The sequence below is a fragment of the Branchiostoma floridae genome, unplaced genomic scaffold (assembly GCF_000003815.2).
Source record: "Branchiostoma floridae strain S238N-H82 unplaced genomic scaffold, Bfl_VNyyK Sc7u5tJ_1421, whole genome shotgun sequence".
Classification (NCBI taxonomy): Eukaryota; Metazoa; Chordata; class Leptocardii; order Amphioxiformes; family Branchiostomatidae; genus Branchiostoma; species Branchiostoma floridae.
Window position 1 is genome coordinate 223368 of NW_023365714.1, and position 14437 is coordinate 237804.

Below are 14437 nucleotides of genomic sequence, written 5' to 3' on the forward strand. Positions count from 1 at the left end.
TTCCTTCTAGCATCATTTGGTAACCAGAAATGCATGATTACAGTATTATAGTAATGATATAACAATTTATTGCAAATTCCTGCCCGAGGGCTAATTGCAGTTGACATGAAAGGGGACAAACAAACAAATAGTTTAGAACAATATAGAATATGTCTACTCTAGTGTAAAAGCTAACTCTAAACTGTGACTTGTTATAGCAGGCGTCGATGTTTTGGGGAAATACAGTTTTATGTACACGGTCACAGTTACGGGTCACCACAGCTATGACTATGTGATGGCAATGGTGTCCTAATGGAAACATGATTCAGGAATCAGAATACATATATTGAGGTGCTTTTCAAGAGTCTGTGGTAATGCAAAAATGTATTCTTTCTCAGATAAACTTTCTCTCACCTTATGTCTCTTCTGACTGCTAACGTTGTATCTCTCCCCAAACTCAGTGTTGTGCGTGATGTGCCTCAGCTCGACCTGTTGAAATGGTCATCGGAGTAGTGTAAAGTTTGTAACCATAGTCTTATGAATACACACTAGACGATGGAAATCATTAAACTCATTTGTTCCCAAGTTGATTTCCAAGTAGATGTTGTGAGGGTACTTCGTAACACTTTCTGACCTCCCCGATTGTCTCCCAACCCTCTACTCTAGAAAGGGTGACTTTGCTCCCTGCCTGACACCGTGCATTTGACCCTAGTGTTTTCTCAAACGTGTCCTATTTACGTATTATGTCCGACATAATACTCCAGCCTAGCCAAGAAACAGAAATGGTCTATAAACAGTCTCAAGAAGGTAGCCAGTCAAAATCGGGTATTTTCTGTCGAGCAACTTAGCACGACCACAAAAAAGGGGATGAATTTAGCAACTTACAAACACAGCCGGCTTTCCAGAGGGTACAACCTTCTCAATGCTGCTCAAAACCCCATCAACAAGTACAAAGTTGATGAAGAAATGTTCCTTAGCCGGGAAAAGGTTCTCGTAGTCCAAACCGTGCCTTTACTTGCTGGATTTTACCTGATCTAAGACGCGTTGTGACGACCTAGCAATGTCTGACGCTGTGTAATCTACAACTGCGCACTACGTATTATTACGTACGTCTTTGTTCAGGCGGTGCTTGGCTTACTCTCTCATGTTTGTGTCTGTATGTTCAACCAAGGGAACTTGAGTAGGCCACAGTTGAAGAAGTAACAATGACGTACCTGACCTCTTGAACTCAACGTAATAAAATCCGTTGCTTAAGTTTCTGCAGTGAATAGGAGTTGCTAGAAAAATACCAAGCTTTAGAATCATTGAAAATAAACAGTAAATATCAGCCTTTTTATTGAAACATTGTGTCTTTTTTTATTCTTCCAAGCCTGTGGAAAAGGAGTTGTTGCCTTTGTGGTGTGGGATTATGATTCACTGACGGGTAGTTCAAGTTACTAAGGTTGACGTTCAGGTATACATTTTCCTGGCATGTCTGAGGACATCTGGGTTCTGGGCCAAACACCGTAACCATTACTCCAACACGACGCGACAAATGACAGAATAATACCATATAAGTGTGTAAGCCTTGTTAGTTTACTGGGGCACCCATTCTCCACAACCATTTGATACCTGATCTCTCAGACCTGCTCAGGTGACATCGCGTGAATAGCCGGATCTGCGGTACGTACCTGTGTGGCAGGTAAACAATACCTGTACCAAGGTCACCACGCAGGTGAGTTCAGGTATGACGTGCACAGGCTAATCGTACCTGTCTCAAAGCAGGTGTGACTACACAACTGGGGACGCTGTAAGGATCATCTTTGGGTGCTTAGGAATATCTAGGTTCACAAGTAAGTGTCCTCCCTTCTCTTTTTCATACCTGATGAGTTACGCCCCAGCGACTACATGTGCAGGTAAACAACACCTGCACAAAGGACACTACCATGACCCAGTCACAGTAGTCTTCAGGTGTGACGTGCACAGTTAAACCATACCTGTCTCAAAGCAGGTGAGACTGGACAGTTGTGGTCACCTTTGGATTAAGGTACACCTGTAAGTGTCCTTCCTTCTATTTTCTATACCAGAATACACCCGACGATCACAGCGTAGGTAGGGGGACAGACAGGATCAAGGGGAGGGGCACGCCTGGTGTGGGGTTGGCAGAGGTTAAGGCATTGGTACGTTCGTGGCACGTTCGTTTTGCTGTTTTGAGACTTTAGACAAGACCGAGCTTTGACAGCGATCTACGACTGACTGTTTTTGTCAAAAGACAGCTGCATGTAGTACAACAACACAACCACGTTTGCCTTAAGAATATTCGAATGCCATATTGACGTTGTGGTTTAAGTGTTGTTTGTATTTCACGTGTTTTCCATCGTGATTTCAAAACTTGTACACGATTTCGTTTTTCTTCATGGTTCGTTTTGTCAAATCCATGTAGTTGAAAAAAATTGTGTGCAGCTAGCTGCTTGAGGGCAGAATAATGTTGACATACTGTATAAGCTGGTGTGTCATATCGGCTATATAGATACAGATACAGGTACTGACGACACACCCATGAACCTGGTTAAACTTCTTTCAGAGACAGTGATCAAGTGAACAAGTACAGCACGGCCATGGAAGGCTCTAACAATGAGGTTAGTAGAAATGTTTTGGGCCTCTCACTTATGTGAAGATTTCGTTACATACATTGGGTTTTCAGTGTGGGAAGGAAGGGACGTTTTTAGGGAAGAAACACAGACTGTTCCTGAATACTGGAACCCCAACATGAGAATACTAGACGTATTAGTGGTCAGGAAGGACGGGCCCAGCAGAACAGACTGGATGACGACTGAGAACTCCTATATGTGAATACACAAAGTAGTGGGAAGTGAATATCGTCTGAGATTGAAGTTTTCCCCCGTTTGCAGCTTGATCTGTTGATCAAATCTTATGTGAAAGGGGGGGGGGGTTATTTATTTATTTATTTCTGTTTTCTTTAACCAGGGTATGCTCCGATCAGTGGCTGACACTGTTTTTCATGGAGGCCCTGGATACATATACAAATAACACATACATACAAAACAATATTTACATAATTACAAAAACAAAACCACTTATATCCTTTTCCGTTCCAAGTCGTTAAGGGGGACACCAAGTCACTTCCAAGGTTCCCTGATACTTCAAGGTAAATGTGGCCATAGGGTAAGATAGAAACAAGAATGGATTTCTAAATACAATACAAATTCAATTGCCTTATTACATCAGCGGGCAGGAGAATACAGACCCAAATGTATATACTATAGCTGAATTCTCTTGATATTACTCACGAGTACTTAATCTTTTTTTAAAATGATATTCCAGGGTATGGAGGCCAAACTGGAGGGTATAGTTGCTGAGGTGAAGAACATCAACTGTGAAGTGAAACGTATCAACAGATATTTAGAGAGGAGCAGCGGCCAGAAATGGTTCAGCAGGAGACCATTCGGAAAGGTGAATATGAACAAGTTCGGTTCCAAACGTGGCTGAGTTTATATTCCGTCATTCACCACACTGCAACAGTGACACCTAGCTGCAGTCTGAAGTACAGCAGCAGTGACACCTAGCTGCAGTGTGAAGTACTGCAGAAGTGACACCTAGCTGCAGTGTGAAGTACTGCAGCAGTGACACTTACCTGCAGTGTGAAGTATCACCAGTCAGCATCGCCCCGAAGAAGGTAACAGAAAGTTACCGAAGCTTCGGCTGGTTATTATGTTTCCACGAAGGAGAAACATGTTGTTTTCGCTGGTGTGTTCTTTTTCTTTCTTCTTCCCAGCAGAAAGGGTTTACGGAAAAGGCTAGGCTGTGCACCAGGTCTGTCTACCTGTGTTGTCTACCCTGGCTGGCTATCACGTTAGGCTACTCAGATACCCCCTTTCATAGCCTCAATTCATTTTTTTCTCGCACACACTACATTGGGGCGAGCCTAATTGTATAGTATTGTATGTGAGTCAGTTGTGAGTAGCTTGACACAGGCCTAGAGGGAAAACATTCTGCATTTCTGAAAAAAATGTTGCTTTTCTAGTTAACTCTTTGGTTGTCTACCAGGAACTTTGTGAACCTTTTCACCTAATTAACGTTAAATCTATATGTACAGATGTAAATATGCGCTACTGTTCCTACCCCTCCACAGACCCGTGTGCTGATCAACACCACCCTGTTCTCCCTGAGGGATGTGGACACCGTCAAGCAGGAGTTCTCGGCAGAACTCTGGTTCGAGACATTCTACAAGGACTCGCATCTCACGGGACTGAAAGACAGGGATGTAAGGAAGATGGGTCAGTGACCCAGCCAAGTGAATTTGTTGGTTATTTTTTAAAAAGAACAAGAAATGCACATTAAAAATAGAGCACGAAGTTAAAAATGATGTCCTGTTACACTCAACTTTATAGCATCTAGATTTTCAGTTCGCGCTATGTAACATGCGTTATGACTTATAGAAATTGAGTTATTTCTACACTAACGCAAATGGTTGCTGTAAAAATAAGTCAATATCGCCTCCTGTACCAGTAAAGCATGTTATATTTCAGGAGGTGGACTGGGACAATCAGTGGGACCCATGGATTGAGTTGAGGAACACAGTGACCATTGAGAAGGACGTGACGCGACAGAGCCTGATCCCGGTGGTGGGAAGGGAGGTGCCCATCGTGCACGCCTTCAGGATGGTACGGGCAACCTTCAAGGCGGACATGGACCTCGCCGACTTCCCTTTCGACCACCAGGTATAGTAAATGATATACTATAACGCACAACTCTGTCGATTATGGAAATTGGTGGCCGTCTGGTGATCAACTGATACGACAAAAGCTCGTTGACTGTTTAAAGGTCTGCGGCGAACGGGCGAGAGTAGTCGGGATTCTCTCCGCGACTTCCGACCTCTTCAAAAGCACTATGTTTCTGAACACTGGGCTAAGCACGCTAACGTTACATTTCCATGATTTCCATCCTTACTGTTCTAAATGATTGTTCCAGAAACTGACTATCAAACTGATGTCAGGCTGGTCAACTAAGAGGGTGGAGCTGAGAAAGAACCTGGGGTGCATCGACAACATTACTGGTGACGACTTTACAGGTAACAATCGGTGATGATTTTGTGCATAACATAAATATGTTAGGTATCACAGTAACACAAACCCCGCTACCATTTGGATCATATTCCATGAATACGTGGGCCCATCTCGGACATGCTGTAAGGGATTGCATTCGTTATTTTGGATGCCATGGTGACGTAAATCTGGCGGCCTCGTGTAGTAGGCTGAGCTTCAGACGTAAGCCTGAAGCATCTAACCTCTGCACGTAAAAGAACAGCTTACCGAAAGAGTAGGTTGTGATGACCCGGTGTGCTTGGTTACAAACGCGTGTCGTGGCGAGGCCGCCGTGCAGTTGTACTAATAGCCATGAATTTCTACCTGAGGTCCCTATCTGGGGATGTTGTCGCGTGTCATTTGATTTTGCGTCCAATCCGAGAGGGTGCTTCTAACCGAAGTTAGGTAGTCATTTTCAGCTGAGCCGCAAGGATGAATAGGCGATAAGTGCCTTTCACAACATTCATTTGGGGCATGCTAGGGATTCTGTATCTGTATCTATATATGTACTATACAGCCGGTATAACCTCCCTTCGGCGTAACACATTAGTTGACACACCGATTTGAACACAGAACCTTTGCGCGTCAACGGGCAAACTTCGGACCACCTGACCGCCTGTTCAACAAGGACATTATACACATAATGTCCTTGGTTCAACTGACAAAACTTACCTGCAATTGAAGTTATTCACGAAAGAGGTACAGACCAATACACGCGGTGGAAATGTTATCTGATGCTTTCTTATACATAATTATAATTATAAGAATGATGACTACCTTAACTAAACAACCCCGTTCAACAGATGGCGAACAGTGGGAGCTGAGTGAATATCTGGAGTGCAAACATGACGTCAAAGATATCAAGCAGCAGTCCAAAACCTCCGGCGAGTACCCATTATACACCATCACTGCGCATGTGCAAAGGAAGACGGGTTTCTACATGTGGAACATCGTGCTGATATTGGTAAGTGTAATAAGCCATTTCATGGATCCAACTGCGCATGCGCAGGTCAAAGGTGAAGGCCCTAATTTGTAAATTAATTTATGCATGTCCGTCGGTTTCCATAACTATGCCTAGACGTGTTTTGTTTGCTACTCAGGCAGCTTTACCTTTGACCTGCGCAATTGGATCATTGGGGCTTGTGCGTTTGACTCATGTTTAAGGGTCGAGGGACATCCAACCATCCAGCCAACCACCCTCTCATACTAGGTTCCGCACTTGTATGAATCAAGCTGGTAACTTTGCCTTTTTTTTTATTCAACATAAAAGCAGACAGGACAAAGTGACACTGCACTCAAGTTAAAAAAACTTATTTTAACAGTGCCACTTAACATACATTTGAATACATGAATACAGATATAACAACATTAGAAACAATAATTGAACAAACTAATCGACTAACATCGTGTGTGCCCCAAAACACCCCTACCCACCCCATGTACAAAGTAACAATTCAATGATGTATAAATGCAGTAAATTCTACACATGAAATATAACAGTAGGACTAAAAACGCTGAGTAAGATCAATGAACTTTGCCTTTAACACAAGAGGGGGAGTATTCGATCGACTGACGTGACAGCGTCATCATCCGGCCCTAATAGAATAGGTTGTGGGGCTAGTGGAGTTGTATGTCTGTATGGCTTAGGCGGTGATGCCTGACATATCTGATTACAGGCCATCATCACGGCCCTCTCGTCCGTCTCCTCGTTCTCCATCCCGCTAGAACAGCACAGCGACCGCCTCGTCATCACTTTCACCCTCCTGCTCACCACCGTGGCCTTCAAGCTGGTGGTGTCCCACTACCTACCCACCGTCCCCTACCTGACTTTGCTGGTAAGTAGGAAAGTATAGCTCTCTTTAGTAGGAACTTGTGATAGTCCAGGTAGCCACTGCTTATTCGCCTTTCGGAGCTAGGTGCAGCCTAGGGAGTACTGAAAGCAGTTTGGCACTAGATGTGGAACACCAGTGCTGATAGGACTTCAGCACAGGAAAATGAACGCTACTACACTGTTATTTGGACAAGGTTCAGCACTGGAATTTCATTCTGAGGGAGATTCAGATCAGGAACAAAGCCGGTCGGTACTAGATTGTGTTGGAATTTCTTCAGCTCTGACCTTTGAATCAGCAAACCAACGCCATAGTACGAAAATGAACTTGAAAATAGACTCGATCGGGAAAATCTGTACGTTGGCACACGGTTTCAATTAGAAAGTAAAGTCAAGTTTTGGATTTCTCCTAGACCTTTGTTTTCAACTTTGCCTCTTTCTATATTTTTCTATTTTAGGACAGGTATGTACTGGCGTGCATCATCTTCCAGTCATTCGTGGCTGTGGAGAACATTTCGGCCTCGATCAGCAGCTACGTTGACAAGTACAGCGCCTGGCTGATTGACAAGATCTTTTTGGGCATATTTATGTTCGCGCTTCTCTGTGTACACCTGTACTTTAGGAAGGAAGTTTTGGGGACGGTACGTACACAGATAAAATTGTGAAATTGTGTAGAAAAATCTATGAAATGGGGCATTTGCTTAGCGCCTCTAGTATTTTGCAATATGATAATTTCCATCGATCTGAAACTATTAATGCGGGGCTGTGTGGGGTGGGTGAGAATCTAGTTGTAATATAAAATGACATTTACATTTACCTGTAAACTTCCTTTACTCTATGTACTAGATGAACAAGACCAAAGGAAAGATGCAAAGGATAGAAGAGGAGTTCAAGGTAAAGCTTTGTACTTCGTAACAGCAACGAAACACGTTTATAAAGTCTGAGACGTCAAAATTATTTGCTGTGTTTGTGTGGACATGTATCTGAAATACACCATAGCTTTATTTCAGCTTTGTTTAGTTTCAAGATTATGTTTCAGTAGTATTTATGCTAATAGTAGACGTACATAATTGTATGTTTATAATGAATTGTATGCTTATAATTTAGAATGAGACAAAGGAATAAAACAGAGTTTTTAAATAGTGTCTGCTGCCTTGAAATACATGTACTTGTGTTAGGAATAATGTTATACTGAAAATGTAAAAAGGACATTATACAATAGTATTTCTTTAGAAACACTTAAACCTCATGTCTCAAACTGAAGAGACAATATTTCTTGTTTCTTACGTACGTGACCAACAGCGTGTCAAGAGACGAACTGACGAAGCCTACGAGAGGCGTGACAAGACACAACAAGGAAGCACTGACACCAACCTGATCATCACGGGATTTACTTATAAAGAGGTCCAGCAGGTAACATTAGTTCCTTTTTGAAAGGAAACAAAAACATTCAATTCATCACTTGTTTTCCTTCTTCTTTTCCCAGCATTTTCATCTTGTGTAAATGTAATTCTGTCTTTTCAAATGTGATTTTATTTCGCAATGACCAACTTCCGTGGTTGAACAGTGCAGTATATGCTTTTATCTATAGTCACACAATTAAGCTTTTTGTCAAGCAATGCTCACCCCAAGTGTCCTGAAAGTAGTTGTTTTTCCTTTTCTTTCCCACCAAGTTTGAGTCCTGGAGACCTGAAGATGAAACAAATCCTTTGATATTTGATGTGGACGACGGCAACCCAACCGAGATGGAGACTCTGATATAGGCAAGGGCGTGTACGGCCCCTGCGACTGAGTGAGCTCCACTATAATGATGCCTACACTTCCTACCTTCTCCAAGAGGGTTATGATTTCGGCACAGAGTGTGTTCACGCAACTATATCATAAACAGACCAGCAGCACTAGTTTTTACCAAAGGGGGAAGTTCAGTCCCTTTATTTTATTTTCAATCACGACTTCGGCAAATCATTCCGATAAATGACTAAGTCGATTATAATTCATTTCCCGTATTTCCGTACACTTATGCAACACAAACCGTCCGATATGACGAACTTGAGCTGGAGAAGCAACAATTCAATCTGTATTCAGGGTCCTGACGCATACCTATCATCCTATAACTGTGCACGTATCGCTGTACGTATGCGTCTTTGTGTACCCACGTTTACTTTCTATAGGTTCCATAATGTTGTTGTGTCTATTCAGACATATACTAGTGAGTGGGCATGACTTTAAAAAGTAACAATCTCGAAACTGGCTTCTTGAACACAATGGAATGAATCCTGATGTTAAGTGCCTATAGACAAACAAAACCTTTATGATCATCAAATGATGATTGCAAAGAGCAGCCAAGTTTTAAATTCCATCTATTTTTTTAAAATCAATCACGAGAAAAAGAACTAAGATAAACAGACCAGTATCTGTTACTAAGGTTACAGCTCAGTTTAAAAATATAGCGCCACAGTTACGGCCAATTGGTAGAATTTACTTTCGTTATGTTCAATCATTAGCATGGAAAAAGCTGAATTCTTTTATTACTGACAGATAGCAATGAATTCGTCTGCATGGAAACACGTGTATGTCGTGTATCATTTTAAGTAGTTCATGGTACCTGTTTCTCGTGATTGCGCAGGTCCTTTCGGTGGCGATTTGTTTTTATTGCCTACCCGGTATTTAGAGCGCACCTTATGGCTTGACATACCAAATTTGTACTGAAGTGTACAAGCTGTATATCCGGACAGATTTAATTGATCCACTCAAACCGGGAAGTGTCCCTATGTTTTTTGATAAGAGTGATGGGTTCTTTAGCGTGCTCAAGGCGTGGCTCTGCTCGTACACTGGACCTCGTTTAACGCCCTATCCAAGGGACAGCTCTAACCGAATCTAGGTACTCATTTACACCTGAGTAAAGTGATGCCACTTATTGTTTGTGAGTTCTTATCAAAACCATGTTCCCTTATCTGGTCCTTGTGACATTAGCAGTGGTACTGTGTTACTGAAGACTGAACATAGCGCTGTTTTCCGGTACAGATTCGGCACTCTTCCTTCTGTAGAAACACCAGATGGAGAGGAACACAGCGGAGGCGAGAAGAGCCCCGACCAACACACCTGGCAGGAACCCCGTCAGGAACACCTGTAGACGTTTATTTAAGATTAAGAATTTCTTGTATCATTTGTCTATCTACCGGAAATTCCAATTCAGTACCATAGATATTATCAATACAATAATCCATACAAGCATAATGGACAGACGAACAGGCACACACGGAAACACACACACGGACACCGCTACCAAAAGCATAAAGGCAAAGAAAAAGGTAAATATATTAGTCGCTGGAAAAATAAAATTGGCCAAATAGACAAATATCACACCAGAGGAGTTAGACGGCTGAGGATGTCACAAACTGTACTCCTCTGGTGTGTGATATCTGTCTATTTGGCCACTTTTTACTATTTATGAGTCCAGCCAGTGACCCGTGGAGCTTGGTACGGAGACTATCAATGGATATATACCTGTACGGGGAAGACGCAGTGAGAAGCCCCGGTGCCCACCGTCCTTCCCGGCTGCGCCTGCGAGGTGCCGGATGTACGCACACCTGTTGGAGAAGGTGCCGGTGTCCGTGTTGTCGTGCTCAACGGTTCCGGATGGACAGTTACAACAGACGCTGTTGATGTTGTCGTCGTTACACAGACGAGATCTTCAGGACTAACGTCCTGTAGTAAACCCTTTCCCTGCAGAGAGATATAGAATGGTCGATTCAGTAAATACCGTGTAGGCAAAGCGAAAGAAGTCTACAACTCGAGTGGGCTTACAGATGTGTCTTATGTGTCAGAGACTGTCATTGTCGACTTGGACAGTTAGTTGTATTAGTTAAGTAGTGAGTGTTTCGACGCTGTAAGTCTCTTTCTCTATCTCTAGATCTCTCTCTCTCTGTCTCTCTCTCTGTCTCTCTCTCTGTCTCTCTCTCTGTCTCTCTCTCTGTCTCTCTCTGAAGTGTGTTCTGACAGTACAAACGTGAATAACGCTTGACACATGATACACATACAGATTGAAACCTAATACGTGTATATCGCACCTGTAGATTAGCAGGCCCCGCACAGGTGATGCTGTACTCAACCGTGTAGAATCCCGTCATTCTCTGCTTAAAGGGAAGCATCCTGCAGTCACACTGCCAGGGGTTCCGCTCCACGTTAACGAACGTCAGGGAAGCCAACGTCAGGACGTCATACGCCGCAAAGGGAAGGGTCGTCATTCGGTTGTACTGCAGATGGAGCCTGTCCAGCGTGGAGATGTTCAGAGCTGCCAGTTCTTCAAAGGGAAAGGCACCGATCTGGTTGCTCTGGAAATCCAGCTCTTGGACAACGGACATGTTCAGCCCGAACATTGCACCTGGATGGATGGATGGATGGATGGATGGATGGATGGATGGATGAATGATTGATTGGATGAATGCATGATCCAATGAAAAAACTGATTGAATGTATGAATGAACGATTGAATGAACGAAACATTGAGTGAGTCCATGATCGGATGCAAGAATGAACGATTTTATGAACGAACGAATGAATGAATGCATGAGTGAATGAATGAATGAATGTATGAATGAATGATCGAATGAATCAATGAATGAGACTGAATGAATGAACGATTGAATGAACGATTAAATGAATGAATGAATGATCTGTAAACATAGCAACCTAAAGCTAGGCTGAATTGTGTAACCTGTGGGTTGATTGTGCCATACCTGGAACCGTGGTGACCCTATTTTGGGCAACCTTCAGCGTATTGAGCTGCGGAGTGTTGTTGAACGTTCCCGGCTCGATGTCCCGGATGCTGTTCTGATCGAGATCTAGGAACTCCAGAACATGTAAGCCATAGAACATGTCTGCCCGGATGCTGGTGAGCCTGTTATCGGCCAGGTGCAGCGCCGTTAGGCTGCTCAGGTTGTGGAACGCGCCGCTGTTGATGGTGGAGATGTGGTTGGACTCGAGGTTTAGACTTTTCACCCTGGGGTACCTGGAATCAACATTCGACAAAAAAATGTATTCAAACTTTATTAGAAGCCTTGTCCTGCTGGGTCCGTATGTATACACGGGATGCACATAAATGACGCATGTATGTGGGTCCAGTATCTGTATGGGTAGGGGGTATTTCTCACCTAAATGAGGCATACTACAGCTTCCATTGTCTATAGGACTACCTAAACCTTCTATCTGTTCGTCTTATGTTGCACTGTTAAAATAAGTTACTAAAACTTGAGTGCATTGCCACATTGCCCTTGTCTGTCTGAAAGCAACAAATGAACATAAAAAATACACCGTTTTAAAAACAACGGATGTAACGCTAGTTCACCTTTATTGCGGGGTAACCTTTATCCGTTGTATTTAACACCAGGGTATTTCGGGATTTCCAGTCGACTGACGGTGGTCTCAAACTGCATTATATTGAAAAAAAAAGTAATTTGAAGCCAAAGTCCATCTACGTGATATCCCTAAATATCCTATTTTTAGGTACAACGGATATAGATTCCCCGCGAATAAAGGTGAACTAGCGTTAGGTGGATAAAGGTGAACTTGCTTTACCTGGAGAAATCAGTCCAGTCTAAGGTTGTGATGGCGTTTCGCGACAGGTCCAGTCTAGTGACGTCAGCCGGCAGGAACTGTGGGACAGTGCTGAAGCCCAGCCCGTCACAGGGGCAGAACATGTCAAAGCTGAACTGAGACTCGTAGCTGCATCTGTCTGCACAGCCTGCAATTGGGCCGGGTTCCGCAAGGAGAAGCAGTACCAGAACAAACAGCTTCTTCATCTGGGGGGCCATGGTGCCTGCAAAAACGAAAGAAGACTGCAACAAAAGTGTATTCGGACCTTTTTTCCGTTTATTTACTGTCCGTATGTCTAGCTACTCAGGCTGCAGTTGGTCCGGATTCCGCAAGGAGGAGCAGTACCAGAACAGCCAGCCTATTGAGTGTTCACCTGGGGAGGGGGGGCAAGTTGTCTGTACATAGGAGAGTACATACATTCCTACAAGCAACATTACCTGCTGAAAACCGGCCCGCTGTGGTCGTTAGAGGAAAACTCACGTAAGATCGACAAAAAATAGAGGGGTGGGCTCTACAAACGCACCTGGAACTTCTCAAGACTCCAAAGGTGTTCCTTAACAAGTCTCGAGTTGTCTTAGCTAGCTCCCAGCCACACTGTGACACTGTAGCGACAAATCGTATAAGCGGGTGCGACGCTGATAGGGAAGACACTTGCAGACGGTCCGGACCTGGATCTTCATGAGAATCGGGACGTGACGCTAAAGAGTCTCCAGCTGTTTAGTTGCACCTGCTTTGAGACACAACACCTGACTACGCACGGCACACCTGAACTGCGGTTGCGTCACGGTGGTGACCTTTGTACAGGTGTTGTTTACCTGCTTCATACGGAGGTAACTTACCTGCCGGGCTGGCAAGGTGACTTGAGCTGATCTGAGAATTTCAGGCATAAGGTTCCTCAACGCGGCGTAAGACGGTACACCTGAGATGGTACACAAGACGTCCACATTTCCCAAGACGTTGTAGTTTCCTTCCGACGCTGTAAGGACCAAGGAAACGTACGCCTGAATGTTCTGTGGATACATGCACAGAGGTTATTGACCTTAGTATTAGCTTGTTCACGTAGGCGCTGCAGGTGATCGAATGGTATGACGTCAGAGTGTCACGGGGAGGTTAATGCTAGTTTACCTTTATCCGTAAGGTAACCTATAACGGGAGGTGCCCCAACACGGTACGCTTTTTCTTGCGCTCAAACTCATGGCGCTCCACGCTGGACAGTGTGCCTAACTTGGTACGCTTTTTTTACATTTTGCTCTCTTCAGAAGTACATGTAAGTGGTAAATTTAAGTACACAGAAAAAATTAATAGCATGATATTTTAGCTTTCTTTTGACACTAAAATCGTGACTGTATGTACTTCTTGTCTCACATGAGGAAGGCTGTACCTAGAACAATCCAGCTGATGTGTTTACGGGCAATGGGCTGAATGCACTGATTGTGAATGCCCGACTAAAAAAAACAGTACGAAAAAACGACACCGCCAACATCAACAAAACTCTGTCTGATTATATGAAAATATCATCTACATCTCTCTATCAAGTCTTATTTTCATAGACAGCACGAATCATTTGTTACAGTCAAATAAATCTTTGGAGCGTTTTCTAGTCTGCCACCTTCACGGCCACACTCCCTTGGGAGTACAATGGTGGCAATGTTTATGTCGCTTCCTTTTGCTTGCTTTTCTACTCAACAAACATTTAAAGACCCATATTCATAGTGTTTTATGGAGCTTTATTTATGTGTATCATGGCAGTTGTGTGACTGCTTGAAAGAGTTCGTATAGTTAGCGACACGAGCCGCCAATACGCAGAGGCCGGTGACCGCAGTGATTCAGCACTGTCAACATTACTATTAGAATTCTGTTTAAAAAAAAAAAAACATGAAGTAAATATGTTAAAGTATACTTGGAATGCAAATTAAAGCTGTATGCATGGACTTGGTTTATTTACCTTTGT

General features: G+C 43.4%; 2 protein-coding genes across 2 annotated transcripts in view; one reads left to right on the plus strand and one right to left on the minus strand.

Moving 5' to 3' along the window:
- Window positions 1-8736, plus strand: part of LOC118407538 (gamma-aminobutyric acid receptor subunit beta-3-like) — a 10222-nt gene extending 1486 nt beyond the window's left edge. Inside the window, exons 2-12 of the mRNA XM_035808015.1 lie at window positions 2543-2597; window positions 3304-3432; window positions 4112-4243; window positions 4509-4700; window positions 4951-5050; window positions 5867-6027; window positions 6740-6898; window positions 7350-7532; window positions 7738-7785; window positions 8194-8304; window positions 8565-8736. Of these exons, the coding sequence (XP_035663908.1) occupies window positions 2543-2597; window positions 3304-3432; window positions 4112-4243; window positions 4509-4700; window positions 4951-5050; window positions 5867-6027; window positions 6740-6898; window positions 7350-7532; window positions 7738-7785; window positions 8194-8304; window positions 8565-8654 (1360 nt within the window). The 3' untranslated portion in view covers window positions 8655-8736. The remainder of the gene's footprint in view (window positions 1-2542; window positions 2598-3303; window positions 3433-4111; window positions 4244-4508; window positions 4701-4950; window positions 5051-5866; window positions 6028-6739; window positions 6899-7349; window positions 7533-7737; window positions 7786-8193; window positions 8305-8564) is intronic.
- Window positions 8737-9844: 1108 nt separating this feature from the next.
- On the minus strand, window positions 9845-13577 carry LOC118407587 (SLIT and NTRK-like protein 4). The gene is made up of 7 exons (XM_035808084.1): window positions 13326-13577; window positions 13010-13088; window positions 12469-12709; window positions 11631-11902; window positions 10962-11275; window positions 10399-10617; window positions 9845-10018 (listed from the first exon to the last, which is right to left on the minus strand). Exons 3-7 carry the CDS (start codon window positions 12702-12704, stop codon window positions 9878-9880), a joined length of 1182 nt encoding a protein of 393 aa, XP_035663977.1. The 5' UTR covers window positions 12705-12709; window positions 13010-13088; window positions 13326-13577; the 3' UTR covers window positions 9845-9877.
- Window positions 13578-14437: the final 860 nt, after the last annotated feature.

What these genes read in the sequence shown, in the direction of transcription:
- LOC118407587 (XM_035808084.1), bottom strand. Translation starts at nt 12,704, where the DNA reads ATGGCCCCCCAGATGAAGAAGCTGTTTGTTCTGGTACTGCTTCTCCTT. An exon ending in TAGGGTCACCACGGTTCCAG is followed by an intron (nt 11,276 to 11,630) that starts GTATGGCACAAT and finishes CCATCCATCCAG; the next exon opens with GTGCAATGTTCGGGCTGAAC. An exon ending in CGGGGCCTGCTAATCTACAG is followed by an intron (nt 10,618 to 10,961) that starts GTGCGATATACA and finishes ATCTCTCTGCAG; the next exon opens with GGAAAGGGTTTACTACAGGA.